Source organism: Colletotrichum phormii (genome assembly GCF_030913505.1).
Source record: "Colletotrichum phormii strain CBS 102054 chromosome Unknown BDP81scaffold_16, whole genome shotgun sequence".
Lineage (NCBI taxonomy): Eukaryota > Fungi > Ascomycota > Sordariomycetes > Glomerellales > Glomerellaceae > Colletotrichum > Colletotrichum phormii.
This window is the reverse complement of record NW_026851458.1, coordinates 117,256-145,136: the sequence shown is the minus strand read 5'-3', so window position 1 is coordinate 145,136 and position 27,881 is coordinate 117,256. Positions and strand designations below refer to the sequence as shown.

Genomic DNA, 27,881 nt, shown 5'->3' with positions numbered 1-27,881 from the left:
ACGAAAAGCAAGCAGAGTGGTCCCAATAGTCGTTTGTTTTGAGATGAAATGAAATCATGCATATATTGCTGAGTGAAAGTCCCTGCCATGCCTGCCATGCCTTTGGACACCAGAATAGCCGTTCGCCAGGGACGCTCTTGAAAGTTGGCCATGGCCGCCCAGATGACACCACGTTCTGGGCCCCTTGCAAGTGCATGTATGACAGGCTCGAGTCCTCCTCAAGTGAGCTCGAATTTGAGATGTCACAAGCCCGGTTGCGTATCTACTTTTCTAACTGTCGATCAAATCTCCGAAGATGGAATCGCTTGTATGGACGTTTGGCTGATCAACAATAAAGAGGTCGATGCTCCAACAATTTCAACCCTCAAGAAGCATTTTAACTACTTACGAAAACAGCAAAGTTAGCACAGACTATGCGGCCTGGAGACTCTGTACCGTGGGCGAAGTTGTGAACTGCTTCTTCCCTGTCAAGTCTGTACTTGAAGGTAAGATGGTTGTATGGCGAATTTTTCCAAGCTCTGACAAAGCCTCCATTCTTTTCCAGGTCAAGGATACGTAAGTCATGAATTGGGAGAAACATTTGAGCACATCAACATGATGAAAAGGCCCATGGAGATGAAAGATCTGTTCGGGCGATTGCTGAAATCATTCTATCAGGTAATGTGTAATAACAGTTCGTGGAAAGTCAAGTCGGGGAAAGGATCAATCGTGATATTGAGTTACTAGATACCAAACACTACAAAGGTGCTCGAAACTCTTTGTTCATTTTTTTTCTATTCGATCTCGAATGGCACCAGATCATGGTGTACGGCAGCACGCAGATGGAGCATCAAGCCTTTGATATCTCGCGCGCAGGAAATTTTGATCCTCTTTATCCACATGTTCGACTCCTTTTTCCCGTTCCCGGGCTTCGATGACTTCAGACAGAAATCAAGGCCTTGTACGGGTCCCTTTGAGGTTTAAGGTTGGAAAGTTGAACCGAGTTCTTGTTCCAACAAAGAACTTGCTCAATGTCGACCTAATACTCGATCATTCTCGTCGAGTCCGACGCCAGTATGGTTGTTCCTCACAGACGTCGTTGTTCCAGGCGACTCGATCAAGGACTCTGTGACCACAAGCGGTTATTCTGCCTGACGAGTCCTTTCAGATGAGCCCCTGAACAGGCAACATTGGCGGTTGATTCAACTGCTTATATATCTGATGTGTCGAGCAACGAAACCCTCTTGTAATCAATGTGTCTACAGTTCCGAACTATCAACATCACTCAACTATCGATACATCTCGAGAGCTATCAGTATCATCATCATTTCTCTTAGGACAACTATTAATCAAACCTGAGTCACCACAAGCGCCCAAACTCCATCAAACAGCCAAAATGTGTCAAAAGGTCGAGATCCTCATCGTCTGCTGCGAGCAGCACTGCTCCAACGTCTACAGCAACGGCCTCCGAAAGCCTCAGATGCGTCTCATCCCCCACCCGGAAACAGCCTTCGTCCTCTGCGGTGCGGCCCTCGACCTAAACTACATCAGCGACCGCTTTTTCATGGACCTCCCCGTCTGTTCCACCGTCCCCAGAAACTGCCCTGACCTGCTCGAGAACTACAAATTCCAGCTCGTCCTCTCGCAGGTCGCTTCGAAGCACATCATGGAGCTGGAGACCAACTCGCGCGTCCAGTGCAACAGCTGCTCTGGCACGGGAAAGCCTCAGTTCGTTTCAAAGACTGGCAAGAAGTCGACTATACAGTCGATTGCTCCTTCTGGAAAGGCGCATGTTGAGGCTTTGTGGACGTGCTGTGCTGAGGGCAAGTGTAGGCCTGGACAGGAGTGCCAGTGTCGGGCTGCTACTCTGCTTTGTCGTGACTCTGATTGGGCTAAGGAAGGTGAAAGCTGCATCATGCGAGGCGATGGCGATTTTGATCTCGATGTTGAAAAGATTGCTTAGAGGTTGGCCGGTCTCGTGCTAAGGTACTTTAGGAAAGGTGAGGCGTTCATAGACTCATGATAAATCGGGTTGCGATAAAAGAGTGATTAGTGGTGAGGCACAACAAATTGAAACACACTTCCTCTGTGCGTGACGTGGTTCATCGTGAATGCTTGCTCGCGGCTTCGAAAGTAGCAGTAAAAGAGAACGAGCTGAAACTCAAATGTAGTAATCACTTGCGCACATATAGCTCCTTTCTCATGCAAAGAGACCTCATCCGAGCACCCATGAGTGCTTGGTCTTTAGCAGTGGGAATTCACTGCCATGCTCTCAGCAACTTACACGGATTCGAGCATGACTCAAGTTGTTCATCATCTTTAAAGCTCAGATGGGCATATGCCGTTACCCCAGGATGCATCGAGCCTTACATTGCACCATACAGTGGACCAAGCACGCCATGTGGTTGTCCCAGCACAGAGGATAAGCTTATTTTGGACCTTGCATGGCCTATTCTGCAACACATGCAGATGCCATCATGGCTCAAACTACTATCAGAGTTGAGTCGCCAGCGGATACTTGATGCGTGCGTGAAAAGCTTGCCTACCATTCAGCTACATCGTCGGCTTTCAAGCGTGGGATAATACTCGAACATGACCCGCTTCGAACAATTTTCTTGGTCTATTGGCACAAATTGCTCCATTGATGCAATACTTCTGGCCACCTTTTGGCCGAAAATTCGGCTTGTAGTATTCTTGTCTTCCTAGATATACTCAAGTTGTGCTCCTCGTCTACAGCAGCCGTCATAGATAGCATAGATAGCTCAAAATCATCGTGAAAGAGGATCCGGCAGTCGGCCAGTATGTGAGCGACCGAAACCGAAGACCGTTAATCCACCTCGATCCCCGAGAATTGACTGTCCAAAAACGAGCTTGGTCCCGGGACTAGTAAGGTAGCACAGTACTAAGTAGTAACTTGGACTAAAATCCACCAATATCCATGCTTAATTACTTTCCGTCCCGCCCGTCGGGAAAAGTCCGACTCAACTTGGCGCTCACTTGGCAGCGGCATTTGTTGCCCACTCTCTCGCAGAATCCTGGGGTATTCAACTTCAATTTCTCAGGCGTTCCTCGATATTAAAGTTGACAGCATCGAGTGAAGTCTCCGAAGCAATGGCGTTATGTGAATTAAGGCGTCCGTCTAGATAAGGTAGTTACCATTAGTAATGTTGCCATTCGCAGACATGCAACTGGCATGATCGGAAGTCGGATCTCACATTCTGCAAACGGCACCGAGCACCGAATTCCGCTGCGGGCTGACTCCTCAAAGTTGTGGAAATTTTAGCAAAGAAGCCTCCACGGTGGGTTCTTTGATTTATAGACTGGGACCCGATGTAACCAAAAACATACGAAGATCCCCCCCTAGCCGGCACTTTGAGGGAATTTGCTGATGATGATTTTTATCAATCTCATCTTATCAGATCCTGATTGCCTTTTGGATGGAGACGAATGACGATGATCTCTCAGGTACAACCGGCGTACTTCTCGGAACAGACCCACACACCATGCAAGATCGCGAGAAAAACGGTCGAAAACCTTGGATCCATGACAGGGGCGAGGGCAGCCTATAGTGTTTGTTGAAGAAAAAGTCGGATGTGAAGTCAGAGTCAATCGACCGATGTTGGGAACCACACGAATGCCCTTGAAGATGAACTACAGAGTACAAAAGCCTCGACGAGACTCCTTTCCTTGAGTCTGGCTTGTTCTGTTTCTCAAGGCCTCGCTTCCTGTCAACCATACCACCAAGCCTACAGTCACCATGGTCCGCTCTACCTCCCTCCTCAAGGCCACCGCATTGCTCGGCCTGAACCATGCCGCCTCAGCCCAGAACAGCACCAGCAACCCCTGGCCGTGGCAGACCTACCGCTCAGAGCCCGCTCTGCAGCCCCCGTCTCTGAAGATCACCCAGACCGGTGACATCGCCGAGGGCCATCTCTTCTTTGACCAGTCCGGCTCCGGCGGCCACAACTACTCCGTGTTCATCATGAGCAATGAGAACGAGCTCATCTGGGAGGGCCCGTACGGCGACATCTCCGCATGGCGCGCCCAGACTCTCTTCGGAGAGCCCGTCCTTACGTTCTACACCGGAATCACGATGCCGGAGCCCTACGGCTTCGGATACGGAGCTGTCTTCATCTACGACCAGACCTACAAAAACATCTACAATGTTACTCTGGACCAGTACGCCAACGGCTTGAACCTCCAGACCTTCACCGGCTGGGACTCGTCCGGTCTCACCGGCGGCAGCTGGCTGGACATGCACGAGGACTACATCACCCCCGAGGGCACCATGTTCGCTCCTGCTGTGAACGTTACCCACACGGATCTCACTTCCGTTGGCGGCCCTGTTGATGGCTGGATCGTGGACTCGCTCTTCTTCGAGATCGACATCAAGACGAACGAGATCCTCTTCCAGTGGAGCCACCTGGACCACTTGGACGAGATCTCTCTGGCTTCTGCTGCCCTTACCTACCCCTTGGAGGACCTTGGACTCAACCAGACCTACCCCTGGGGACCTTTCCACATCAACTCGATCGAGAGATTCGCTGATGGTGGTTTCCTCATCTCCTCCCGCCACTACTGCTCCATCTTCAAGATCGCCAAGGATGGATCTGTTGAGTGGACCCTGAACGTAAGTACTTGCTTTACCGTTGCCTGAACACGGGCTTCAGCTAACAATACCTAGGGCCAAACCGGCGGCTCTTTCGCTCTCAAGAACGGCCTGTCTTTCTGCTACCAGCACGACGCCCGCATCCACGCCGAGGGCAACGGCACCGCCCTCATCTCCCTCTTCAACAACGACAACAGCGGCATCCGCAGCGGCGTCAACGAGACCTCGGGCATCTTCCTCACCGTCAACACCGCCACCTGGGAGGCCACCCTCAAGCAGGAGCTCATCGACCCCAACGACACAATCTTTGCCGTCTCCCAGGGCAACGTTCAGGTCCTCAACGACGGCAGCGGCCACACCGTCATCGGCTACGGCAGCACGCCCAAGATCAAGGAGTTCAACGCCGAGGGCGAGTGCGTCTTCACCGCGCAGTTTGGCGAGGACAAGATCGTCCAGAGCTACCGCAACCACCGCTACCCCTGGGTCGGCAAGCCCTACTACGCGCCCAAGGCTTTCGCCTGCGACGCCGGCAACCAGACCGAGGTCTACATGAGCTGGAACGGCGCGACGGAGAACAACAAGTGGACCGTCTTCGCCGGCGCTTCAGAGGATGTGCTGACTGAGAAGACTTCCGTTAAGAAGACTGGCTTCGAGACCAAGGCTACCTTCTCCGTTTCGGCTCAGTTTGTGCGCGTCGAGAGCGCTGGTGAGGGCATTGAGACTGGTGTCAGTGAGGTTGTCGCTGTCGAGAGCCAGTGCTAGAGTGGTCTGATGTTCATACCAACGCACTCACTTGTGACTGATATCAAATTCGCTTACAACACGTAAGATCAATTGCTTAGCTAAATAATGTAATCTCAGAATGATCTTTAATGAATGAGTCTGGCGCAGTGCGAATGAATCGTGTGTGAATCGCGAATGAGCTTGGCATGACCTTCCCACTAGGGATGTTATCGGCCCCACTGAAGGAATGATGCCCGTGCTGCAACGTTCCCTCTAAGACTCGGCAACTGGGGCCGAGATAAGACCCCGCGGCCTCCCGTCCGGAGTTCACGCCTCGTGTCTCGGCCGCTGCTTCAAGAACGAAGCTTTCCCCGCATTCTTTGCATATAATCATCACTGCCGGATGCTACGTCTCGGTAACGAATCTCACCAACTTCAGAATTCTCTTTATCACAGGAACACAAGCTACACGTCATCGCCATGGCCGCACATCATCTCGTAACGCGGTCTCATCTGGCCAGTGTCTCGGATGGCGAGTGGGTTGATGTGAGCGACAGCCGTGAACAACATGCAGCTACTGCCAACCCGGAGTCCATGCCGGAGCGTATCACACGTGTTACCACGGACGAGAAGAATCTCAACAAGTTTTACAGTATCAACTTCTCAGCCACGAGGTCTCATCGACTGGAACGATACTACAATGAGGAGCTCGACAGTTTATTCAAGGCTCCATTCGATACCTACAATCAGGAGGACAAGGTAAACCTTTTACTGCTGCGCAACTACTTGAGGCGTAATCTCCGAGTCTTGCTTCTGGATCGCGAGCGAGACGAGCTGGTAAAGCCGGTTCTACCATTTCTCCAGCCGCTCATCGAGATCTGTGAAACACGCCAAAACATGGTCCCGGTCGAAAGCAAAAAGACGGCCATGATATTAAACGAGACGGCCAAGAAGATTACCGCAACGACAAAAGCCATTAAAACCAATGAAATCAAGGCCAATGACTCGACTTTCTCACGTGCTATGAGCACCATTGACCAAATCCGAGGCCACGTCGATGAGTCTTATGGATTCTACGCCCCATACGACCCCCTGTTCCCATTCTGGTGTGACGCGCCCAAGAGGGAACTGGACGAGGCCTTCACCGGCATCAAGACGGCGATAGACACCAAGCTCATTGAGAAAAACGGGTCCGGGTCTATCCGTGCTGCAGTTGAACCCATCGGGCGCTCCGGGCTGATCACTGAGCTCGAAGCGGAAATGATACCCTACACGCCTGAAGAGCTCCTCAAGTTGGCGCAGGAACAGTACGATTGGTGCGAAAAGGAGATGAAGAAGGCTTCACGCAGCATCAAGGTGGGCTCCGTTCGACCGGAAGGGAGTCAAGGAAGCGTATCGGGGTATGTAAAGCCGACTGGCCCTTTGCCCCGGATCAGGAAATAACTCTCACTCTCTAGTCTCGAGGCTCCAGACGCTGGCTTTGGCGACAACTGGAAGGCGGCACAGGAATATGTCAAAAATTCATATGTTGAGCCCGGTCAACAGCCTGAAATGGTGCGCCAGCTGGCCTACGAGGGCATGGCTTTTGTGAAGAAGCACGACCTAGTCACGGTCCCAGAAATCGCGGGCAAGTATTCCTATGAGCTTCTCGGCGGGACGACAAGCTGACTCCTTCTAGGCGAGACGTGGCGTATGTTCATGATTTCCGCAGAACGTCAAAAGGAATCGCCCTTCTTCCTCGGTGGCTCCTCCTTCTGGGTCTCTTATCCCACCGCCGCCATGGATCATGACCTGAAGATGATGGTTATGCGCGGCAACAACCCTCACTTCTCACGGGCGACGGCATTGTCAGTCTCTCCTCCTCTTTTCCCTCTAGAACATATTGCTGACGTGATCGCAGCCACGAATTAATTCCCGGTCATCGTTTGCAGCTTTTCATGGGCAAGCGTCACCATCCCTATCGCGAGCTCTTCTCGACGCCCTTCTTTGTCGAGGGCTGGGCCATGTACTGGGAGTTCGTCTTTTGGAACAGAGGCGACTTCTTCGTGAGCCCCGAAGACAAGATCGGAACACTCTTCTGGCGGATGCACCGGTGCGCGAGAATCATCTTCTCCTTCAAGTACCACCTCGGCGAGATGACGCCCCAAGAGTGCGTTGACTTGCTGGTCGACTGGGTCGGTCACGAGCGATCCAACGCAGAGGGAGAGGTCACGAGATCCTTTGGCGGGGAGTATTCCCCTCTGTACCAGGCTGGATACATGCTGGGGGCATTGCAGATGCACGGTTTGCGGGAGGAGGTGTTGACAAAGGGGTTGATGGGCGAGAAGGAACTCCACGATAAAATTTTGAGGGCGAACACGATGCCAATCGAGCTGCTCCGAGCGCTTCTCCTGAACCAGCCATTGAGTCCGGACACGGAGGCTCAGTGGAGGTTCTACGACTGAACGGGAGGGAGCCTCACAGTCATCATCGCCCACATGGCAAATGAATGACACGCGGCACCCACTCTTGTACGTTACATTGCACTCGGCCGAGAATCTTAGCATTTTTCAGTTGGAAGAATTCCTCTTTTTGATCGTTCTCAGCTTCCTTCTCCCCGCAACCCCGGACGGCCCCATCCCCATGCAGCCGCCAATATGCAATGCGGGGGAAGACGGTGCGGGGCCGCCTCGGTCTTCGGGTTATGTCGAGCGGGAGCGCGGCCTATTGGCCGTGGAACCATAACTATACCAGCCTCCGCTCTACTTTACGCGTAACTCGCAGAAACCCGGAGCTCGCTTCCTGTCCCCGACCAATGCCTGACTATGGATAACGGTGCTGAGCTGAGCCACCAGGGCGAAGAAGCCGCCGATGCGGGCCATGATGACTCGGGGGGCGCGTCGGAGGCTGCGGCGGCGCTCGCTTGCAACTGTTGCCGGCGCCGTAAGCTGCGGTGTTCTCGAGAAGTGCCAGCATGTCAGCAATGCCGCAAGACAGGTGGGTCCTTAGTTTCACTCTGCAGATGATGAACCTTCCTCTTTCAGGAGTTGACTTGTGATAGGTAGCGATTGTGTCTACGAGTCGAAACGGTCCAAGCCGGGGATGAAGGCTGGGGCCATTGAGAACCTGCATCGGAGACTGGGTTTGTCTCGATATACCGAGTAACCTTGCTTCATCGTTACTGATTACAAGGTCTCAGATGCTTTAGAAAGAACCGTTCACCAACAACGGACTAAGAGTACATCAAGAGACAAGAGACGATCCGAGTTAAATCACTCACCCAATCAAGACAGTGCCAATGGCACCAATGGCGGCCTTGAGAATAGTGCATACAGCATAATGGCATTCTTCGCCAAAGAGCTACACAAGTTCAACTCTAAAAACGGAAGCTCACTTGGCGAAGAGCGTGCAGAGATCGAGTCACTAGGACGAGCCAAGCGGCGTCGACTCGATGATCAAGAGCCGATTAACATTGCCTTCACGGGCGGCTCCAGCCCTGGCCTCCCTGCCTTGCCGGATGAGGAAGACCTGGAGATTGTACTGAAAGCTTATTTCGCACACATTCACCCGTGGATTACGATTATACACGAGGCGAGATTCCGCCGTCGACTTCGCGAGCCCGCAGAAGCCAAACTTGTGTTGGCAGTGTTACATGCCGTGGTCCTCTCTGCGTCAAGATACATATCAGATGAAGATATTGCAACCAGCGTATTCGGCTCGCACCAGCAAAGAACTATGACTAGAGATTGGATCGTATCGACCTCGATGAAGACTTTTAACGTGGAAAGCCATCAAGCTCTCATCATTGTCGCATTCAATGACGTATGTGTCTCGATGCCCACTTGCCTCATATGATCCTCGCTAATATCAACAGATCGGAAGTGGCGAGGTCGCACAAGCCTGGTCCCTCGTTGGTTCACTAACGCGAACCGTCGAGTATCTCCAACTGACCGTCGAACACGACGATGCCGACCGATCATCACTATCTCAGCCTTTCGTCTCGCTCGCTCCGCCAGACAGCTGGACTGAAGCCGAAGAGAGGCGCCGGGTGTTCTGGAACGTCTTCAAGCTCGATAGACTCATCTCAGTTACCATGGGCTGGAACACAAGTCTCAACTCGGACGACGTCCACTGCCGCCTTCCCTGCGACGGCGTCCTATGGCGCAAAGAAGACAAGGAGTGACGCCCTATTTCGGTATCTGGGACAAGGCCGCCGGCAGAATCGGGAACCCCATCGCCTTTATCCCGTCCCACTACGCGCCGACATTGCAGACAGGTGCCGCAGAGGAAGAAATCCACACGCCCTCCGACGCCGGAACATCACCGGGAGCACCGGCCGCCAGCGTCGACATGTCCACCGTCGGCGCCTTCGTCTACTGCATCGAGGCGACCGAGTCCCTCAGCAGGGTCACGAGCTACTTTCTCCAGCAAAGGATCAACATGCGAGACCAGCGCGACATAAGCAGCTGGCTCACCCGCTTCAAGGAGCTCGACCTGCGCCTGGTCCACTGGAAGATGCTTCTGCCCCAGAAGTGGAAGACCAACATGGCGCGGCAGTCGACGCGAATGGACCCCAACCTCACGCTGGCGCACGTCACGCATAACACCTCAATGATCCTGCTCCATCAGCTAATCGCCTTCCCACCGAGGGAGTGGCCTTTCAGGGCTCGGCTGCCGAGTATCCTGAGCGCGGACACGTGCCAGGCTGCCGCCGTGGAGATTGCCATTATTGCGGATAATTATCTGAAGCACGCGCCGGCGGCGATGCCTGTTTCGAGCCAGTTCGTATTCTGTGTCTATGTCGCTGCCAGGGTTCTCCTCCTTCGTTGGAGTTATGATCTCGGGACCGAACTGGCTTCTGAGTTCTGGACTTTGGTGCAGATATTGAATGATATGGCGACGCGGTGGGCTGGTCCGCATAGTTTGGAGCCTGCGAGAGACAACCTGGCTGGGAAGTATTCGAGGAAGCTCACAGAGATGCATTCCAGTTGCCGCGATGATGCGTCTTTCAACATCAACGTTCTAAGTTACACCACCGAAATCGATCACACGGCTCCTCAAGAGCCTTTGGCATCTCCCCAGATCAGACGGAATGGTAGCGGGCATGGGGGAACTGCTTCCAAGGGGCGGAACAAGCGGTTTACAGATTCACAGCTTGAGCCTCCAGGCAGCCTCAACACTATTGTTGTAGCTCAACAACTCCCGCCCAACAACCCGGCATCATTCTCCAACCCGCCGCAAAACACCATGCTCGCACCCCCAGGACTAGGGTTGAATGGTGTTGAGCCAATGGCTCAAACCTTCTCTATACAACAGAAGCAGCATCGGTAGCGGCGAGTTGAGCAACATATCCCAGATGCTTCTTGACCAACAGTTCAAACTTCATGGACATGGAATGGATCATCAGACGATGACGGCATCTTCGAAACCGAATACGACGGTGGAGGGTGGTGAAAACAAACAATCTCTATTGAGGTCACGTAAGCCAGATCTATGAGCGGAATCCCGACACTAAAACTCTACGCCAATCCCATGTTTAAAAGCCTGTTCCTAAATTCGACAAGATAGAAATCTCCGTAAACGAGATCATGATTCTAGTACCTTCGTCTAGCATTCTCATTGTTATTTGCCGTTCCGTACTTGATGATGCCGTCGAAACATCTGCTAGAGATGGAGTCTTTGACTTCCTACCCCGCCTTGCTGCTATCTCTGGTGAACTGAGCCTTTTTATTTGCGAGAGAGTAGTCGAGGGTGTCTCTAACGATATCAACCGCCGCGTCGAAGAACCGCTGTGCTAAATCATGTTCTTGAATGCCCTTGAGCTCCTGTGATAGCACTAACATGCCGTTAGTAGTAATTATCCCGGCCGATGAGTCTCGTAGAGGCTCTATGGGGTTCTGTATCGGCGCTTTAAAGTCCTAAAGAGGAACCCTCCGCCCCTTCGTCTTCTTTTGCTGCCCGTCCTGAGAGTAATAGTATGTCTCCTCGTTGGCCACCGGTGTATCCATACATGACGGCGCCGTGTCGAGGCGGTATAGGAAGTATTCCGCAGTACCCAAGGCGGCCTTGAGGAAAGCTCTGTCTTGAGTCTATTGGTAGGTCTGAGCATACCCCAGGATCGCCCACGACTGGCCACGGGCCCACGTGGAATCGTTCGCGTACCCCTGTGCCGTCCAGCGCCATTTGAGATTACCGGTGGTAGGATCGATGTTAGCGACGTGGTATGTCGAATAGAGCTGACCTTTGTATCCGTTCTTTGCGAGCGCGCTTACGGATTCTGGATGTAGGTGCGTCTAGAATAGTGTATGTGCGTGCGTGGTGGCGATATCGGCGAGTATATTATCGCCTATATGCGCTGCGGCGTAGAATAGGAGGTCTAGATTATAAAGGCTGTCGACGATTATGAGAAGATTCGTCGTTATGTCCGTTACGGTGATTCCCTTCTTTAAAAGGCAGTCCTAACTGCGGATAGCTCTAGCGGCGGGGATATACCGAGTTGTAAGAGAATAAGTAGCCTTGACGATAGAAGCGAGACTTTTCTCGTTACTATTTAGCTCCTAGTCTCTCTATAAAGCTGGCATAATAATAAAGCCGATATCGTGTATATCCGTCCGGCCGGCTATGTTGTATAAAGGATTAGCCTAGACCTTATATAGCCCCCGCAGATACTGGCGGAGACTTACGAATTTAATACCGGGCCCGGCATCGGCGAGTCCTACTATCTGCGGATACTTAATGCTTCGCTCTAATAGGGTATATAGCGTTCCTGGGAAGAAACTATAGGTCTAGAAGTCTGGGTCTTAGAACTCGTAGTGGCCTATATTGGGGCCGTCCTGGGGTATGATCTCTAGGAAGGCGATTGGAGTCTTCCGGATCTTTTAGATGTTGATGATATCTGCTCTTGAAGGGACTTGGTTCTCTTTGAATAGCTTAGTGAGATGAGTAGAGAGCGGAATGAATGGTTAAAAGGTTAACCATTCGTTGGTTTCTACCGCGGCATTAGACTATAAGGGTTTACTATTTCTGTCTGGCGATAGTTCTTTTGACGGTATGGCTGATATTGAAAGTGGTGGTTCGGAGGACATGCTGTCGTGACGAGGAACTAGTGACGACCTGTCCGTAGCGTCGTTATGAGAGTGAGTGTGCTTTAACCTGGCTGGCAAGCTTTCTACAATAGAAGCGGCCATGCTGGATACTTCTTTGCTCTAAGCCTGGAGTTGTAAATCTTTTTTTGCTTTGAGAGTAGACGCAACAGATACTAAAGTTGTCATTTTGTACATCTTTTAAAAACCTGAGCCATTACATAATTGATAGATACTAACACCTTGAGGTAGATTCATTTACTCTAACGGGCTGTCGGAAGCGAAGGTAGGTATTTTATTGAATCGGTCCTGCGGTTGGTCTCTTGGTGAAATATCCTCGCGATGTATTATAAATTGAGTAGCCTATTTGTAACGTAGCAGTCGGGGTATCGATGCCCCTCGTTCCTGAGGAAAATCCCCCGAGCGGGCGTTGTTGGCTAAGTACGGCTGTCGACCGTAAGTAAACCCCCCCTATACCCCGCTCTTAGAATCGGGCATGTGCAGACTGGGGTAATGATTGCGGGGAGGGCATTAGGGACAACATAGCTTGGCCTTTCTATAGTCGGCGGACTACTCTAGCCTGTCACCACAGATGCGAAGTCTTTGAGGATGACGGCTTATTTTCTATGATATAAAGCATGGGGTTATATTACTAAGAACTTCACTCTGAGCTTTCGAGACTTTAGAACGACTGGACTTCTATACTCGGTCCTCTTGACCTTTACAATAATCTACAACCTGGACTGCCTCTCAATCTCACAGGGACCTGACTACCGTCCACGCGTTAGCACGTCTCCAACATGGCGGACAGGGTCAGCCTCGACAGGACGGCTCGAAATGCGGTACCAGTTGCCACAACCAAGCCGCTCGATGATCGAGAGCTGGTTGTGAGCTCTTCGACGCTCAAGCCGCAGACAAAGTCGCTGTGGGTGGCTTGGCTCTACATCTTCGATTGGTACCCTAGCCACTACTCCAAGGAAGAGAAGAAGTTGCTCCGGAAGCTTGGTACAGTTCCACTCATCCCTGTGCTTGAGTTAAAGCTAATGAAGGTTCTCAACAGACAGCGTTCTTCTCTCACTCTGCTGTTTGATGTGTATGTGTTGGAACAGCAAAGGCTGATAAGGAGTAATAGGCAGGTACCATGGGCTGGCTGGCACCTGCCCTGGGCGAAGTGGGACAACTGGCTTAGTCATCACGGCCGGATAAAGGTGGGGCAACCACCCAGGCCGTCACTACCTACTTCGACCGACTCCTGCCTACAATGTAAGATAGAAAAACAAGAAGAGCAAGCAATAGGATCACCAACAGACGAGTGATAATTGCTACCACTATTTGTCGTATACGACCCCGTGGAACCAACAGTATGACTTGCTGATAATTATTCCTTAAATGTGAGCACTAACTTGAGGCCAGTCTTGTAAAATGGCTTTACTCAGCCAACATCAACCACGCCTATGTCTCTGGCATGGAAGAGGACTTGAAACTCACAGGAAACCAGCAAGTAAACCCTCAATTGATGAACCACCACAGCCTAGTCTGCTATTATCTAACAAGTATTATTAGATACTCACTCTTTGGAACATTCTACAACATTGGCTACCTCATCTTCGAGATCCCCTCCATGATGATCATCTCCCGCCCACACATCACCCGCTGGTACCTCCCCACAATGGAATGCCTCTGGTCCATCACGACCTTTGTTCAATGCAAAGTCCGCAACGAATACGACATCTATGGCATCCGCTTTCTTCTCGGCGTCCTCGAGACCCCGGCAGCAACGGGCGCGATCTACCTCCTGACCTCGTGGTACCGCAGCGACGAGCTCTTCAAGCGCGCGGGCGTGTGGTACGTCTCGTCCAACATTGGCGCCATGTTTGGCGGATACCTGCAGGCCGTGGCGTACAACAACCTCAACGGCGTCGCCGGCATGGCCGGCTGGCGGTGGCTTTTTATCATTGACGGCATCATCAGCTTGCCCATCTCCATTGCGGGATTCTTCCTGTTCCCTGGCTTGCCGACGAGTCCCAAGATTTGGTGGCTTACGGATGCTGAGCAGAAACTTACTCAAGCACGGATGAGAGATGACGGGGTCAAGGAGAGCAAGAGGATTGGGAAGAAGATGCTGAAGCGCGTCTTTACTCATTGGCACTTTTACCTCGCCGTTTTCACCTACGTCTTGTAAGTCATGGGCAGCATTCTGGCCGGACTTCGCACGAAACTGACATCGCCATCTGTTCAACTTCCAATGCACCTCCTATGTCGCTGGTCAGATGGCACTCTGGCTCAAGCACGAGGCCACCTTGCATGGCACATACACTGTTGCTGAGATCAATGTCATCCCCGCCGGCGTACAAGCAATCTCCATCGTGGCCGGTGTCGTTACCACTTCATTGTGTATGATCTACCCCATCTGGGCCGTCATGTGCGTCGTGGCAAGCATCCTCTTCTTCGCAAACGTATGTCTCCTGATCTGGGACATCCCGACTGGGCTGCACTGTGGGGTTTCCTTCTAAACGACGTGGCTATTTTTTGCTTGCTCACTATCAATACAGTTGCCGCCTACTACATGCTTGGCCTCACTAGTTGTGTAAGTCTGTGCTTATGTGTGGACAACACGCTCATGGTTGCTTACTCTTGCAAAGTTCACGCCGATATTCTTCCCTTGGATCAACATGATTATGAAAGACGACAACGAAGCCAAAGCTTTCACTACCGGAGCTATGGTAAGTAGAAACATCACCGTCGTTACCACCACTAACTAGTAACGAAGTCTCTGCTAACAACCTTTCCCTCAGATGACTTGCGGGTGGAATTTTTTCAGCTTCTACCCAATCACCGTCTTTCCAAAGCTAGAGGGTAAGCAAACAATCACAACATCTAGACGCTCGAAACCAGGCTGACTAGTCTCCCTCTACTTTAGCTCCCAAGTGGAGGAAAGGATTCACAGTCAATACCACCTTCGTGGCCATCTGGTGGACTCTCTTCATGGTTGGCCAGTACCTGTGGCGTCGAGATATCAAGAAGGGAAAGTACAGAACCGACGCGGACGCCAGCAGTGTACAAGATATCAAAGGAGACGACATGATGCATGTCGAAGTTTCTTGCGAGAAGGAGACAAAGGTGTAGAACATCTCTACAGTGATTCTATGTAGCCGTTATCTATTTTACGACTTTATGGGAAGATTAGAGCACTTGCTAGTTCATTAAAACCTCTTGGGGGTTCTAGCTCAACTTGACCTTAGTGAGATCAAGGTATGAGCGCTGAAAAGTCGCGCTCCCGGTGTCATGGCACACTACTTGGCGGGCAACGTCGAGCCCATAGGCTTGGGTAATGGTCTCAGCGGCGGATTTCCTGGGGAGTGGAATTTGATTGCCTCTGTCATTCCAATGTCCTTGGCTCTTGTCTTGATGTAATCAGTCAAGGAGCCGGAAGTCACCGAGAAGTTATATTAACAGAATATGTCTCCCGCCCTCGTTGGCTAACTCTATCTCCTACTCCTCTAATTTTCCCCATTCCTAGTTCTAGCATTACTCTTTTTGCTTCGTTCTCCTTCTTCCCTTCCTGGGTATTCTTTTACAAATACATCAGGAGACGTTTAGGAGTGGAATAAGAAACTTAATGTCCGTAATACTTAACAAAAGTCTAGAGTGACTACTGTCCTTTACCTTCATTCGGCAATAGCAATTCAAGGTCGAACAAAATGCATATTGAGATGGGTTGAATTAATCCCTTATAAAGGGAAGATGCTATGTCTAAGTTGGGTCTATATCATCCGAGCACTAAAAGCAAACATCGGACTCTCCAATTGTCTCGATGCAGAATCCAATAACTCTATGTTATGCTGGGTATCAAGCGTGCCGTCCGCTATGTTGTCGCATAAAACTTCAATCCCTTCAGCGGTCAAATTCGAATCCATATCTTTCACAATCCATGCAGCTCCATCGCTTATTTCTCGTTCCTGACCTGCTCTTCATCGGACTGCAAAGTCACTTCTGTGCTAGCAGAGCGAGGCGGAATGGAGACAGTGTCGTCCTGCTGAGCCGGGGTTGGTGCCTTTGCAGCAGCGGCAGCACCAGCTGCAACAATGGCAGCAGCATCAGCGCAGCGCTTGCGGATGGAGAATACAGAGCCGACGTGGCCCACAAGCCACCACGAGAAGAGAACAGGCAGCGCAACGCGCGTCTGATCGGCACAGCCAGTCCAAGCCTGTACCAAGAGGGAGTAGACCTCGTGTGCCGGGAAGGCGTAGCCAATCCTGTAGAAGCCCGCCACGATCTCGAAGGGGACCACGCTGCTCGCGACATTGGTGAGCATCCAGGTGAGGAAGAAGAAGGGGACGAGCTGCATGGGCACAAAGGATCCGATGAGGGACTCCAAGACCTGCCACTGCACGTCCATGTAGAGCCAGAAGACGAGGAGGGTCTTGCCGAACTCTGGTCCGCCGACGGCCCAGTTCTCCCTAAAGGCCCAGAGGTACCCCGTCACGGTGACGGCGGTGAGGAAGCCGTAGATCTTGCCGATGGCGAAACGGATGAGCCAGACGTCGCGGACTCTCATCTTGGCGAGGAGGCCGGAACTCATGCCGATGCCGTTCAGGGCCAAGATGTAGAAGAACTGGGCGAGGGTGGGGACGATAATGTTGACGGTGTTGAAGAAGACGCGGCTCGCTTGCGCCTGGGCGCCGATGAGGTCGGGGGTGGACGATATCGGGTTCAGGTAGGCGGCGAGGGCTGCCGGGTTGCTGGTGTTCAGAGATCGGAGGGCAGCCGTGCCGTTGGGCGACTGGTAGTAGAAGGCCCTCGATGCGCCGACGACCTTTTGGATATTGCTGTTGATGGTGGAGTCGGCGATCGCAGGGTATCGGGCCTGGTTGTAAGTGTATGTGACTGAGTCGGCGGCATTGTAGGCTGAGGTCGAGGTGCCGTTGATGACGCTGGCGAGCTTCGCAGAGGCACCCTCGTTGATGTAAATGGCCCCCCAGTAGTCTCCTTTGCATACTGCGTTCTTCACCGCTGCGGGAGTCGAGTACTTTGAAGCGGAACCGAACTCGATGGTCGGGAAGTTGGCGGCTTGGAAGCTCTTTGATGCGCCTACAATTGCTGAACCAATGGCGCCCCCGTCCAGGTCAACGGCCAGGATCTTGAGTGCGTGTGTGCGCTTCCCTTGCTCGAATGTTGCTCCAAAGAGATATGACATGTTGGCAAGGACGAGGACCAAGATCAGTACTGATGACATGACCATAGGTATGATGATACCCTTTCGTTGGGCAGCACTCCATTGTGAGAGTGGTGTCCTCAGTGGGACGTTGTTGGGTGACATGGCGAATGAATTTCTCGTTCTGATTTGTTACCGGCACGTTACAACCGAGAGGCGATATCGCACAGCTAGGTTAGATATGTTGAGAGCCAAATCTAGTGTAGTTGGGTAGTTGATCTCCTGCGGATGTGGTGTGAAAGGAAAGCAACTGATGATGTGCCAAGGGGTAGGGCTGAAGTCAACAATGGGGAGACTCGTAGTCTTAAAGAGGACCATAAAAACGAAGATCCTATGTTGGCCTATGTGGCTCCCTATGTGGCGCCAGAAAGGTAGGTATACTATTACTCCGTAGATAAAGGGAGACCCATTAGTTTGAGAGAGCGGAGACCGGCCGAGACGGACGGTCAACGGGGTACGGTGAATCCGCCGGGGCTCGGAGCACTTTGGATGCCATTATTTGTCATCATCCTCCTCGTCGTGACTCTTATTGAGTCTAAACTGGCATGGATAGCTTCGGATTTCTTCTAGGCTGCCGTCCATGACCTCGGAGCTAAGTCCAAGATGCGAGGTAGCGAAGGGCCGAAGCAACCTCGTTGGCAACTTGGCCTCCTTTTCAGGCATGGAAGAACCCGCGATAGAACAGGGAAGTGGGTTGACTTGGGTGTTGGTGTGGTCGAAAAGTCTTCCGATGCGTCGGTAGAGGGCGCAAGGGGTGGCCCCCTTAGTTTGAGTTATCTAATATGGACCCGGCCGCTAGACGGCGCATCGGTGCTTAAGTTCGCCGAGCACCGGACTTTTTTTTCATTAGCATCTATCTAGCCGTTCCCCCGGCCTGTTGGTCGTCCCAGTTCATCCTTTCTCTTGACCACTCTTTGGATGCTGACCAAGTTCTAGACTCATTAATAATCAACTAATCCCCATCCCCCAGATTCAAGAGATATTCTCGGGCAATAGTGTTATCCGTAATTTGACCAGCGCCAATCTAAGATTCTACGAAGTTCGAACCAAAGCCAAAATTAACACTGCTAACGCACAGACAGCTGTCACTGGCCAATTAGGACAATAGCTACGAGCACTGCTAAACTTATGACAGGGCTCGATATATCATTATATTTTTGCTAATTTCACGATGGCATGCCACGAGCACATTACACCACGGAATTTGAAATGCTGCTACTGCGCACCGTAGGCAAACGTCTTGAGAGTTGCTCTAGGTGCTAGGCGGGTTGACACAGGAGGCATGCTTGCGTGTCCATTCCACAGACCTTGTTTGTCTTTGATAATTGGTCGTTGGTGGCGGCAACGCAAACGTCATCCCCTGCTCGCTTTCGGGTAGTAAATTGGAGCTTCGGTCCCGACTAATCTAGGTTCTGGGCCCAGTGATTCAGCAGCACTGTTGGTATGATCTCCACAGGTCGTAACAGCCCCGGAACCTATCCGTACAGCTCTCGGATTTATGTACAAAGAGGCTCCGGCCGAAGCATAAACTTCAGCCCCAAAGTTTCACAGCCACTCGGCGATGAGCTTTTGATGCTAGTCTTCGCATCGTCCAACAACTCCAATAGCTTCTGCATTAGCTGGGCATCTCGTTGCATCTAAGACAACGGCCCCTCACTTTTCGCTCGTTACCCACCTCCATCAACCTTGTTTTCTGACTATTGACTGAGTTGTGCATAGCTTGCGGGCAAACGCTACTCCTAGCACCCTACGCATTATCTCCGGAGGTGCTCCGGCCCGGCCGAGAAAATTGCCAAGTCGGGACGGTATGCTCATGGTCGCCGGAGCATGGCCCCCGCGCCTGATTATCGTTCGATCGGCAGCAAATCACGGGACACCTGGAAAACAACACGTGCACTGCGCAGCGAAAAGCGAGGCTTGGGACTTGGGTCTCATGAAAAGTCTGATACCGAGTGCATTAGCACAGCGAGATCTAGAGTGGGATCTCGACTTTGCTTACGACTTAGTGCCTAATTAAGTAAGCTGAGACAATGACGCGCTGTCTGGCCTTGTGAACCGCTGGTATTCAAGGCAAGCCGTCAGAAGTCACGTATTTTACCGCGCTCGATGTGTGCTCCGGTTCACTTCAAATCCTCTATTCGCTGCGCGTTTCGAATTCTCCTTGACTCAAAAGCGCACTGAGACTATTCCGAGTCAGGGGGGCATACCTGCCATGTGTGGGTACTGAAGTAGGTAGAATGCTTATCGATGCCCACTAACACGATGTCGGATTCACCCCACCCGCGTTGGGATGGCAACATCTCTCGGCGATTTCGCTTGCACACGTCAATCAGCAACTCTTGCCTCGCGCTGGAAGAAATTTCTGATCCCAGATACATACAACTCCAGCAATTTTTACGATTAAACTTTCATGTTTAATGTTTCTTGACACCTGACGTGACATGTGTGTTTGGTCATCAAGATGTCGTAGCCCGAATAACCTCAGTTTCGTTTTCCAACAATGTTACAAGCAATTGTCCTGGTTATATCGACATACCGTCTCATTCAGTGTCTTCCAACGTTTTAAAGTGTCGCCTACTAATAACTCTTGAAGTCTGCGTGCACCTTCACAATCCATGAAGTTGAGTAAAGACAGCCCAGGGCTTCTAAGCAATCGTTTGCTTTGCGCTAGCGCCATGTATCGGACATCTCGCCGCTCGAATTTCTTCAGCAACCACCAACGCAAGCATGACTTTTCGGAAGTCTATCCCAGGAAAATAAAGATCTATTAATTCTCATATAGTAACGTGGTTCATCAGTCAGCGACGAATATCAGTCAGCGACGAACTTTTTCCCAAATGCGGTTTGCATTAAACCACTCCAACCTTTGACGCGTAATAACTCCACAACCATTATGCCAATTTACACACAAGAAGACAAGATACTTCTAGCCATCGAGACTATCCGATCAGCCCGCGCCGCCGGCCGAAAACTAAGTATGTTGCGTGCTGCGAAGACTTACGGTGTCCCCGAAAGTTCCGTACGCCATAGAATGAACGATCGACCCCGACGCGAACGTGCCCAACCCCAACGACATAAACTTGATGCGATCGAAGAGAAAGCGCTTCTCCAATACGTTATTGAGCAGGATCAAAGAGGGTTTCCCTTGCGTCTCGCTGGTGTGGAAGATATGGCCAATCTCCTGCTACGAGCGCGTAATGGCAAGCCTGTTGGCAAGCGATGGGCCAGGCGGTTTGTGGACTCGCAGCCTGCTCTGAAAACCAAGTTTAATCGTCCATACGATTATCAAAGGGCTCTTCAAGAAGATCCTGAGGTTATATCAAAGTGGTTTGCGCTGTTACGCAATATGATGGCCAAGTATGGCATCCAAGAGGGGGACCTATATAATTTCGACGAAACTGGCTTTATGATGGGCATGATCACCGCGTCAATAGTAGTAACACGCGCTGATCGACGCGGCAAAGCAAAGTCTGTCCAGCCTGGCAACCGTGAATGGGCTACAGTCATTGAATGTATCAATTCGGGCGGGTGGTGCATCCCTCCGTTCGTGATTGTCAAAGGCGCATATCACCTTGCTAGTTGGACCACGGAATCAGGTTTTCCTAGCGACTGGGTTATCAAACCTACCAATAATGGATGGACGGATAATCAGACGGGTCTTGACTGGATTAAACACTTCGACAAACATACTAAGAACCAAACGAAGGGCGTCTACCGGATGCTTATTATCGACGGCCACGAGAGCCATTTATCGGCCGAATTCGACAATTACTGCAAGCAGAACAATATTATAACCGTCAGTATGCCTGCACATTCGTCACATCTACTACAGCCATTAGATATTGCCCTTTATTCGCCTTTAAAACGCGCATATGGTGATGAAATCAACCTATTCATCAAAGCCTCCATAAACCACATCACCAAGTCGGAGTTCTTTATTGCCTTCTACCAGGCCCACAACAAAGTTTTTAATAAAGAAAACATTAGGGCTGTTTTTCAAGGCGCTGGAATTTCACCATGGGACCCAGAGCATGTTATTGAAAAGCTTGATGTACGTTTACGGACGCCTACACCTCCTGTGGCCAACCATTCAACACCACCACCTTGGCAGTCGCAAACGCCCTCTAACCCACAACAAACCGTCTCGCAGTCCAATTTTATCAAAAGTCGGATCACTGCTCATCAAGGAAGCTCACCAACGCCAATTATTGCTGCAGTTGAGCAATTGTCAAAGGGTGCGCAGGCAATGGCGCACTCAATCACTCTTTTGACTGATCGGCTTCGTACCCTTGAGGATGCGAATATTACACTTGGTAAGCGCCGAAGGGCTAAAAGGACGCGGGTCCAGCTTGGAGGGGCGCTTAGTATAGAGGAATCTCAGGTTTTGCTTGAAGGGAAACAAAAAGGGAAACGTCCAGCACCTCAAGAGGATGAGGAGGGGGGTCCATCAAAGAGAGCCCAGTGTTACGACCCAACATACATGACCAAGAACAAGGTCTGCCCCGCAGGCTCTGCCCCGCAGGTTCGCGGCGGCTACAGCGCACCATGTATGCAGAGGACAAGTTGTTGATGATGATGATGATGTATTTAACGTCTGGTAACAAAAGGACGTGCCGGGCGCTATGCCGACATGGTCTATACTAATCTAAACTATATTACAGGCTACCGTCTTCACCTAACGTTCCTGTTCAATGACTCGGGCAAATTTCGGAAAAGAAATTGGTCTCCTCTATTATGCAGAGGACAAGGAACACTAGGCACCCTCTCACGGAACGGAAGAACTATGGACAAGTCACGTGATGATAAGAGATAAGAGATAAGGATAAGGATATGTTGGATATGAGTTATCCAAGCGATCCTTGGATAACCAGGATATGAGCTATCCAACATATCCAAACAAGGACACTGTCCAGCACAAAGGACATGTTCAGAATCAGGACTTGTATATAAGGATGGACTTGAGCCGGACTCTAGGACAGACTTCCATAGCTCTTCAGCAATTAACTTCGTATCAGGATTAACATCCGCTTTCAGCTACTACCTTGACAAGACTACGATTGATCACCGAAGCCTTACCCACCCTTACGATTGACAGACATAGTTTCCTTGAAACTATTCCACGACAATGATTACTGTTACCAGTTCCGCAGCCTCAACTTCTGCAAACTACCCCTACGACTAGCTGGCCGTAACATTCTTCCGTTCTATGGAGGGTTACTGGTATTTCTATTTCACTTATATATATAGTGCGCTATAGCCGCCGTGACCTACGGGGCAGGCCTGAATTTGGTCATGCATGTTGGGTCGTAACATCGTTATATAATAAAGTGATTATAATAATCACTTAAAGTGAGCGCTTACCGGTATCTACCTAGTAATTACTAATAAATATAGTGTTACGAGCAGGTCAAGGCAACCAACTATAGCACAAAGTAAAAGCTTCGATAATGATAACTCCGGCATCATTGTCCCTTTTTCTGCACTATATAGCTATGCGCCCACAGCGACCAACTGTAGCGGACGTAACAATAACTTAGCGAGCCTTTTGGCGTCTTAGAGGATATAGATGTTTTCAGGAACGACGTCTTGAAAGCTATCTCATTGTATCCCAGGGAGACTCAAGTTGTCGTGGATTATTGTTATTATATTGTTGTCTATGTTGTGTTCTCTCCTTTCCAGATGCAGCCAGGAATATCCCTCATCTGAGGCACCTGGATTCCTGCATTTTCATTGGTTGGTCTCACCCAGATTATTATGGGTTCAGATTGCTCGTTCTGGTCCGAGCATACCCGCCCAATTCCACTTCCGCACTTCAACACAAGTGATCTCTTCCTTTTCTAAGTATAATAAGTCATTTGCGACTGACTATAATGATCATTTTCTCTTTGCTCTTGGCCCGCGATGAATTTCCTGCAGATTCCCCCTATTAATTACAATTCACCTAGTTATAACTCAAAAGCCTAGTAGCTATAATTCATACTATGTTCTTATAAAAAACCATAGACAATAGCTATGTCTCACTTGAATTCCGACAGTTTCTCGCCCCATGTGTCAACTTTGTAGTGCCAGGGGTATGCTGAACCAATGTGAGAGTTGAAAGAGTGGCTAAAAGAGCGTCTGTCATATGTACGTACTTTCAACGCGAAGATACGTCGACTTTTCAATAGCTACCTCTGAAATCGCGGAGGAAACTCGCCTGATTTCTAGAATACTGCATTAACCTTTGAAAGATATTGATTTTCGAACCCTGTCGCTTCGTTAGGACTGATCCTATTGCGATAGAGGCATTTCTCGTTTTTCTTCAGTTATCTCGACATAGACTTAGGGGAAATTTTGCCGTGGCTCGGCGGAGATTGATTTGAATCAACTTTGCCTACTTGGTTCTTTATGAAGCTCATCGAGGAAGTTGGCTTGCTAACTTTCCCTTCGTCTTCTAGGTTTCCGAGAATCCATTTCCGAGAATACATTTCCGAGAATCTATTTCCGAGAATCCACTGGGCATTGCTTAAAATTCTGGCTGATCACCGTGCCTAATTTGACATTACGTGACCACAGATCATCACAGGGTATTACAGTCGAACATCCACTTACCCTGGCAGTAGGGCCCGATTGATCATGCTCCTTGGCGGAATGTCCTAAGCTGAGCTATTTAGTCAGAAACCAAAATACCTCAGTACACTTCACACATCAAATTTAGAAGAAATCGCACCGACACCGTTTCTCATTTACGAAACTCACCTTTCATGGTCAGACTACTTTGCGAGCCACTTGAACAATCTCTTTCCGCTTCTAGACTCTTTCCGTCAGAGACAACTGAGTGTCTCAGTAAGTACGCAACTGTGTTCCATGGATTGTGCGCTGACCAAGACGGCGAGGTTTTCACTGCAATGCTATCCGAAACTTCTCGACACTCTGTGATTCTGCGTGAAACTTGAGTAGCGCGTTTGCAAATTGTCAGTCATTTGTTTCGATCAAGCTAACTTGGATCATCGGGTAGTCTTTTTCGTATGCAAAGCGAGACTTAGCTCGGCTTCGCAACATGCGTAGACCATGGCCAATTTGTCGGAGCTTTGATTCCGAGATTGAGTTTAATATGTAGTGCAAATAATGGCGCGTTTGTCCTCGTCCTCAGGACAAGGAGCTTCTGAGCTCCGCCGGGAACAGAAATGAAATCGATATTGTGGACAGGCAGAACTTTTTGGTGTGGGCAGTTGTTAACTAAGTCACGTAACACCAGCTGAACATAGCGCTTGGCGCGGGGGCAGATGTTGCGCGGCCCAGGCCCTTTTTCTTTCCTCGCCCGTCCTTTTGTACCTGAAACTAAGCCTCAATTTGCAATGTTTCACCACGGGCCATAACTAGCAGGGTCAGTCCACGATGAGCAGAAAAGCAGCTCATTCTTTTCCACGCGGGGTGTAGAAACAGTGGACGCGCAGCATTTTCTTTTTGAGTTTGCACTTTCTGTCTGTGAAAGAGCCGTCGATTGCGGGGCACGAATTGATGCGCATACTGCGACTGCAATTATGGTTCAAGAGTAGAGCTACGTCACGGGTGCTGAAGAGGGACTCAGTCCACCAGAAGATGAAAATAAAGTCATACCGAGACTGATGTGGACGGCACGCAATGCGTTGGTTGGTATTCACAATAGTTCCAATTGGAACTGGCGGATATATTTAGTAAAAGAGTATATACGAAGAATGAGTATGGTTCTGCCCGGCGACCCGAAGCTTTTCCAGCTTATGAAATCCTGATCATCCCTTACATGTAAGCGGAATCGTAGTAAGCCGCGCTGGTGTACCTGCTGCCCAGAACGCTGGCAGGAGTAACGGCAGCGCTGAGCTTCTTGGAGAAGCTAGCACGAGTGCCCTGGGAACCAATGCCGGTGTTCTGGTACTCTCCGAAGAGGACTTTGGCGGTGCGAGGGTCGCCGTCGTTCCACTGGTGCCAGCCCGCGGAGTTGATGATGCCTGTCATGGAGGTCTTCTGGAAGACGACCTGAGCGTACTGGCCCCAGGGACGGCCGAGGTAGTAGGCCCCGTCGGCGACAGTGTTTCCGGAGGCGGCTGCTATGTTGCAGCTGTTGAAGACGTACTTGGACGTGTAGGACGAGCTGGCACGGCCGTTGGCTATTGTCTTTGTTAGCTGTCTGTCACTTGATAGCGGCTTGTCAGGAAGCTCTTACCAGTGACATAGCCGAGAGAGGCAGTCACCACACGAAGGTCACACCTCTCGAACCAGGCCATGGCCATCTGGCCAAAGATGAAGTCCGTAGCACCTTGAATGAGGCACTTGGAGTACAGCTGGTTGCCCTGCTGGGCGAGAAGGGTATCCTGGAAACCGGTGAAAGCGCTGGCATAGTATGCGCTGTCGGCGTAGGCGCTGAGAGCCACGGCCTGGCTGCCCTTGCCGTAGGTGTTGGCAACGTTGACGTTGTAGAGCTTGAAGTTCTTGGCCTTGATGCGGAGGGTGGCGCTGGCGTCGTTGTTGAGGCCGTCGGCCTGGCTCTTCTTGGCGGTGATGGTCACCTTGTTGCCGGCGTAGCTGCTCGTATCGGCCGTGTATCCGTAGATGGTGAGTTGAGCTGTCCGCGCGGGGACGAGGACCTGCTCGCTGTAGGTGCCCTGGTCAATGAAGATGCATTGCTTGGCGGAGTCGGTGGTAGAAAGGGCGTCGACGGCCTTCTGGATGGTGCTGTATTGGCCGCCAGACTTCTTGACAGTCAGGCATCCAGAGGGGGCGGAGGTGCGGCTGGCTGCCAGCGCCGCCGTGACGAAGGTAAGAGCGGTAAGAAAAGACTTCATTATGTCGAGTGAAAAGAAGAATGGAAAAGAATGTGGTCTTGGTTCGTCCCAAGGTTGGCCTAAGAGGAGATCATCCGGTCTAGCAGCTATAGAGCGGCTTGGCTCTCCTTTATGTACTTCAATCAAGAGGCCCACAAGGCTTCTAGTGCCGAGGGGTTGGATGCGAAAGTTCAAAAGTTACGAGAGATTCGCCTTCCCTCCCTCTCCGCGTGTTCTGTTAGATGCCGGGTTCCTCCAGCTGCCCGGGCATGATTGGTGGAGACGGCCATCGGCAGACATGAGTTGCTTCGTAGATTAAACCCGATTAAACAACCAATCCCGAGCTTTTGAACTTTAACAGGGATAGAGTGCTAGCTGGGGTACACCCCGTAGATGCAGTCCGCGGCCACAGGGGGCTCATTACTCTGGAACCGAGCCTTCTAGACCGGCCTCATCCTGTTGGCGGATTAATTTACCGATGACCCCATCTTGTACCGCCACGGAGGTTGACTGTGCAGTTCGCCAAAGAGTCGATGGTGGAGAGCATGAAATTTGCGGGGTGGCCAGCCCAGCAATGGGCAAAGAGGTTCAGTAATCCGAGAGCGATTTTGGCTTGGTATCGTTTCTAGAACAATGCCCACTGCGACGCAGGCGACCGACGAGTCAGACAGTCGCGATGAGCCCAGAGCGCCGTTGCATCCTCATCCCAACAGGGGAGATAGGGGTTGTGTGGATCGTCTGATGTGAAGCTGACGAAACATTTGGGCTTTTAGACTACGTACTAGAGAAAGCTTGGCCGAGCAAGAACACTAAACTTTCCATCGTGGCTTTGGCTGTCGTCAGCTATTGTCGGCATCAGGCCCAATCTATGGCCTATTTGTCCTGTGCGGCAACTCTACTAGAAGGAACAGAAAGCGCCACAGCTTTTGCTGGGTCAGGGTGTGCATCAGGTTTGCGACTCTCGCGGATGGCGGCAGGAGTTGAAATTAATGATAGTACATTCGATCTGTTGGGCCTCTACGCCTCCGAGCCACCCGAGTTTACGTTATTTATCGACCTTTTTTCTTCGTAATAGCCTATGATAATCCATTCTGGAGAGCTATCCATTAACACGAAGCTATATAGTGGCTGGGCGCTTGGCAGTTTGTTGGAAAAGTAATAGTGAACCAAACCGCACCTGACAACTGTATCAAGTGACATAGCTCAATAAGGCAATTTAGTTGAGACTTATGAGGGCCGCACTGGGCCGATGTAACTATTAGCCTCAAATGCAACTGTAGTCTCCTATGATCGTCCAAACTTCTGCTTGCTTCCTTCCACCAATAAAAAAGTCTAAGGATACGTCCAGTAATGATACAAAACGGTAAGCCGCAACGGTGATCGGAAGATGGGTTTCTATTAGATAAATTGAGACCTTCTAGGCCTGTCATTTACCAATTATTACATAACGCAGAGTACTCCTCCCATGCAACAACTGCTATTCGCGCGGCTAGCCGACAAATATCTGCATTTAC

General features: G+C 50.8%; 8 protein-coding genes across 8 annotated transcripts; 5 read left to right on the top strand and 3 right to left on the bottom strand.

Annotated features, from left to right (window-relative positions):
• Positions 1-1,375: 1,375 nt before the first annotated feature.
• On the top strand, positions 1,376-2,033 carry BDP81DRAFT_473437 (uncharacterized protein; the record flags this gene model as incomplete). Its single annotated transcript, XM_060594654.1, has 1 exon — positions 1,376-2,033. One exon carries the CDS (start codon positions 1,376-1,378, stop codon positions 1,940-1,942), a length of 567 nt encoding a protein of 188 aa, XP_060442412.1. The 3' UTR covers positions 1,943-2,033.
• Positions 2,034-3,733: 1,700 nt separating this feature from the next.
• Positions 3,734-5,449, top strand: BDP81DRAFT_353513 (ASST-domain-containing protein; the record flags this gene model as incomplete). The annotated part of the gene is made up of 2 exons (XM_060586250.1): positions 3,734-4,609; positions 4,664-5,449. The coding sequence occupies 2 exons, from the start codon at positions 3,737-3,739 to the stop codon at positions 5,348-5,350; spliced, it is 1,560 nt and encodes a 519-aa protein (XP_060442411.1). The 3' UTR covers positions 5,351-5,449.
• A 199-nt stretch (positions 5,450-5,648) lies between these two features.
• On the top strand, positions 5,649-8,003 carry BDP81DRAFT_433127 (X-Pro dipeptidyl-peptidase). Its single transcript, XM_060590834.1, has 4 exons — positions 5,649-6,711; positions 6,769-6,938; positions 6,990-7,158; positions 7,212-8,003. Exons 1-4 carry the CDS (start codon positions 5,792-5,794, stop codon positions 7,753-7,755), a joined length of 1,803 nt encoding a protein of 600 aa, XP_060442410.1. The 5' UTR covers positions 5,649-5,791; the 3' UTR covers positions 7,756-8,003.
• Positions 8,004-8,115: 112 nt separating this feature from the next.
• BDP81DRAFT_482866 (uncharacterized protein) lies at positions 8,116-10,621 on the top strand (the record flags this gene model as incomplete). Its single annotated transcript, XM_060595034.1, has 5 exons — positions 8,116-8,287; positions 8,352-8,432; positions 8,490-9,112; positions 9,165-9,399; positions 9,468-10,621. 5 exons carry the CDS (start codon positions 8,116-8,118, stop codon positions 10,619-10,621), a joined length of 2,265 nt encoding a protein of 754 aa, XP_060442409.1.
• A 263-nt stretch (positions 10,622-10,884) lies between these two features.
• BDP81DRAFT_462960 (Six-hairpin glycosidase-like protein) lies at positions 10,885-12,477 on the bottom strand (the record flags this gene model as incomplete). The annotated part of the gene is made up of 8 exons (XM_060593956.1): positions 10,885-10,951; positions 10,982-11,198; positions 11,301-11,368; positions 11,402-11,567; positions 11,754-11,847; positions 11,938-12,067; positions 12,098-12,156; positions 12,463-12,477. The coding sequence occupies 8 exons, from the start codon at positions 12,475-12,477 to the stop codon at positions 10,885-10,887; spliced, it is 816 nt and encodes a 271-aa protein (XP_060442408.1).
• Positions 12,478-13,023: 546 nt separating this feature from the next.
• Positions 13,024-15,564, top strand: BDP81DRAFT_482865 (major facilitator superfamily domain-containing protein). The gene is made up of 9 exons (XM_060595033.1): positions 13,024-13,377; positions 13,433-13,463; positions 13,786-13,869; positions 13,936-14,545; positions 14,643-14,868; positions 14,925-14,959; positions 15,015-15,095; positions 15,168-15,228; positions 15,293-15,564. The coding sequence occupies exons 1-9, from the start codon at positions 13,173-13,175 to the stop codon at positions 15,496-15,498; spliced, it is 1,539 nt and encodes a 512-aa protein (XP_060442407.1). The 5' UTR covers positions 13,024-13,172; the 3' UTR covers positions 15,499-15,564.
• A 754-nt stretch (positions 15,565-16,318) lies between these two features.
• Positions 16,319-17,608, bottom strand: BDP81DRAFT_325734 (uncharacterized protein; the record flags this gene model as incomplete). The annotated part of the gene is made up of 1 exon (XM_060585000.1): positions 16,319-17,608. One exon carries the CDS (start codon positions 17,606-17,608, stop codon positions 16,319-16,321), a length of 1,290 nt encoding a protein of 429 aa, XP_060442406.1.
• Positions 17,609-25,136: 7,528 nt separating this feature from the next.
• Positions 25,137-26,548, bottom strand: BDP81DRAFT_353506 (pectinesterase). Its single transcript, XM_060586249.1, has 2 exons — positions 25,770-26,548; positions 25,137-25,713 (listed from the first exon to the last, which is right to left on the bottom strand). Exons 1-2 carry the CDS (start codon positions 26,386-26,388, stop codon positions 25,346-25,348), a joined length of 987 nt encoding a protein of 328 aa, XP_060442405.1. The 5' UTR covers positions 26,389-26,548; the 3' UTR covers positions 25,137-25,345.
• Between the last annotated feature and the right edge of the window lie 1,333 nt (positions 26,549-27,881).

Coding starts and splice junctions, on each gene's coding strand:
- BDP81DRAFT_433127 (XM_060590834.1), top strand. CDS start 5,792: ATGGCCGCACATCATCTCGTAACGCGGTCTCATCTGGCCAGTGTCTCG. Junction 6,939..6,989: donor CACGGTCCCAGAAATCGCGG/GCAAGTATTCCT, acceptor GACTCCTTCTAG/GCGAGACGTGGCGTATGTTC. Junction 7,159..7,211: donor TTCTCACGGGCGACGGCATT/GTCAGTCTCTCC, acceptor ACGTGATCGCAG/CCACGAATTAATTCCCGGTC.
- BDP81DRAFT_482865 (XM_060595033.1), top strand. CDS start 13,173: ATGGCGGACAGGGTCAGCCTCGACAGGACGGCTCGAAATGCGGTACCA. Junction 13,464..13,785: donor CTCTCACTCTGCTGTTTGAT/GTGTATGTGTTG, acceptor ACTTGAGGCCAG/TCTTGTAAAATGGCTTTACT. Junction 14,869..14,924: donor CATCCCGACTGGGCTGCACT/GTGGGGTTTCCT, acceptor CTATCAATACAG/TTGCCGCCTACTACATGCTT.
- BDP81DRAFT_353506 (XM_060586249.1), bottom strand. CDS start 26,388: ATGAAGTCTTTTCTTACCGCTCTTACCTTCGTCACGGCGGCGCTGGCA. Junction 25,714..25,769: donor CTCTCTCGGCTATGTCACTG/GTAAGAGCTTCC, acceptor CAAAGACAATAG/CCAACGGCCGTGCCAGCTCG.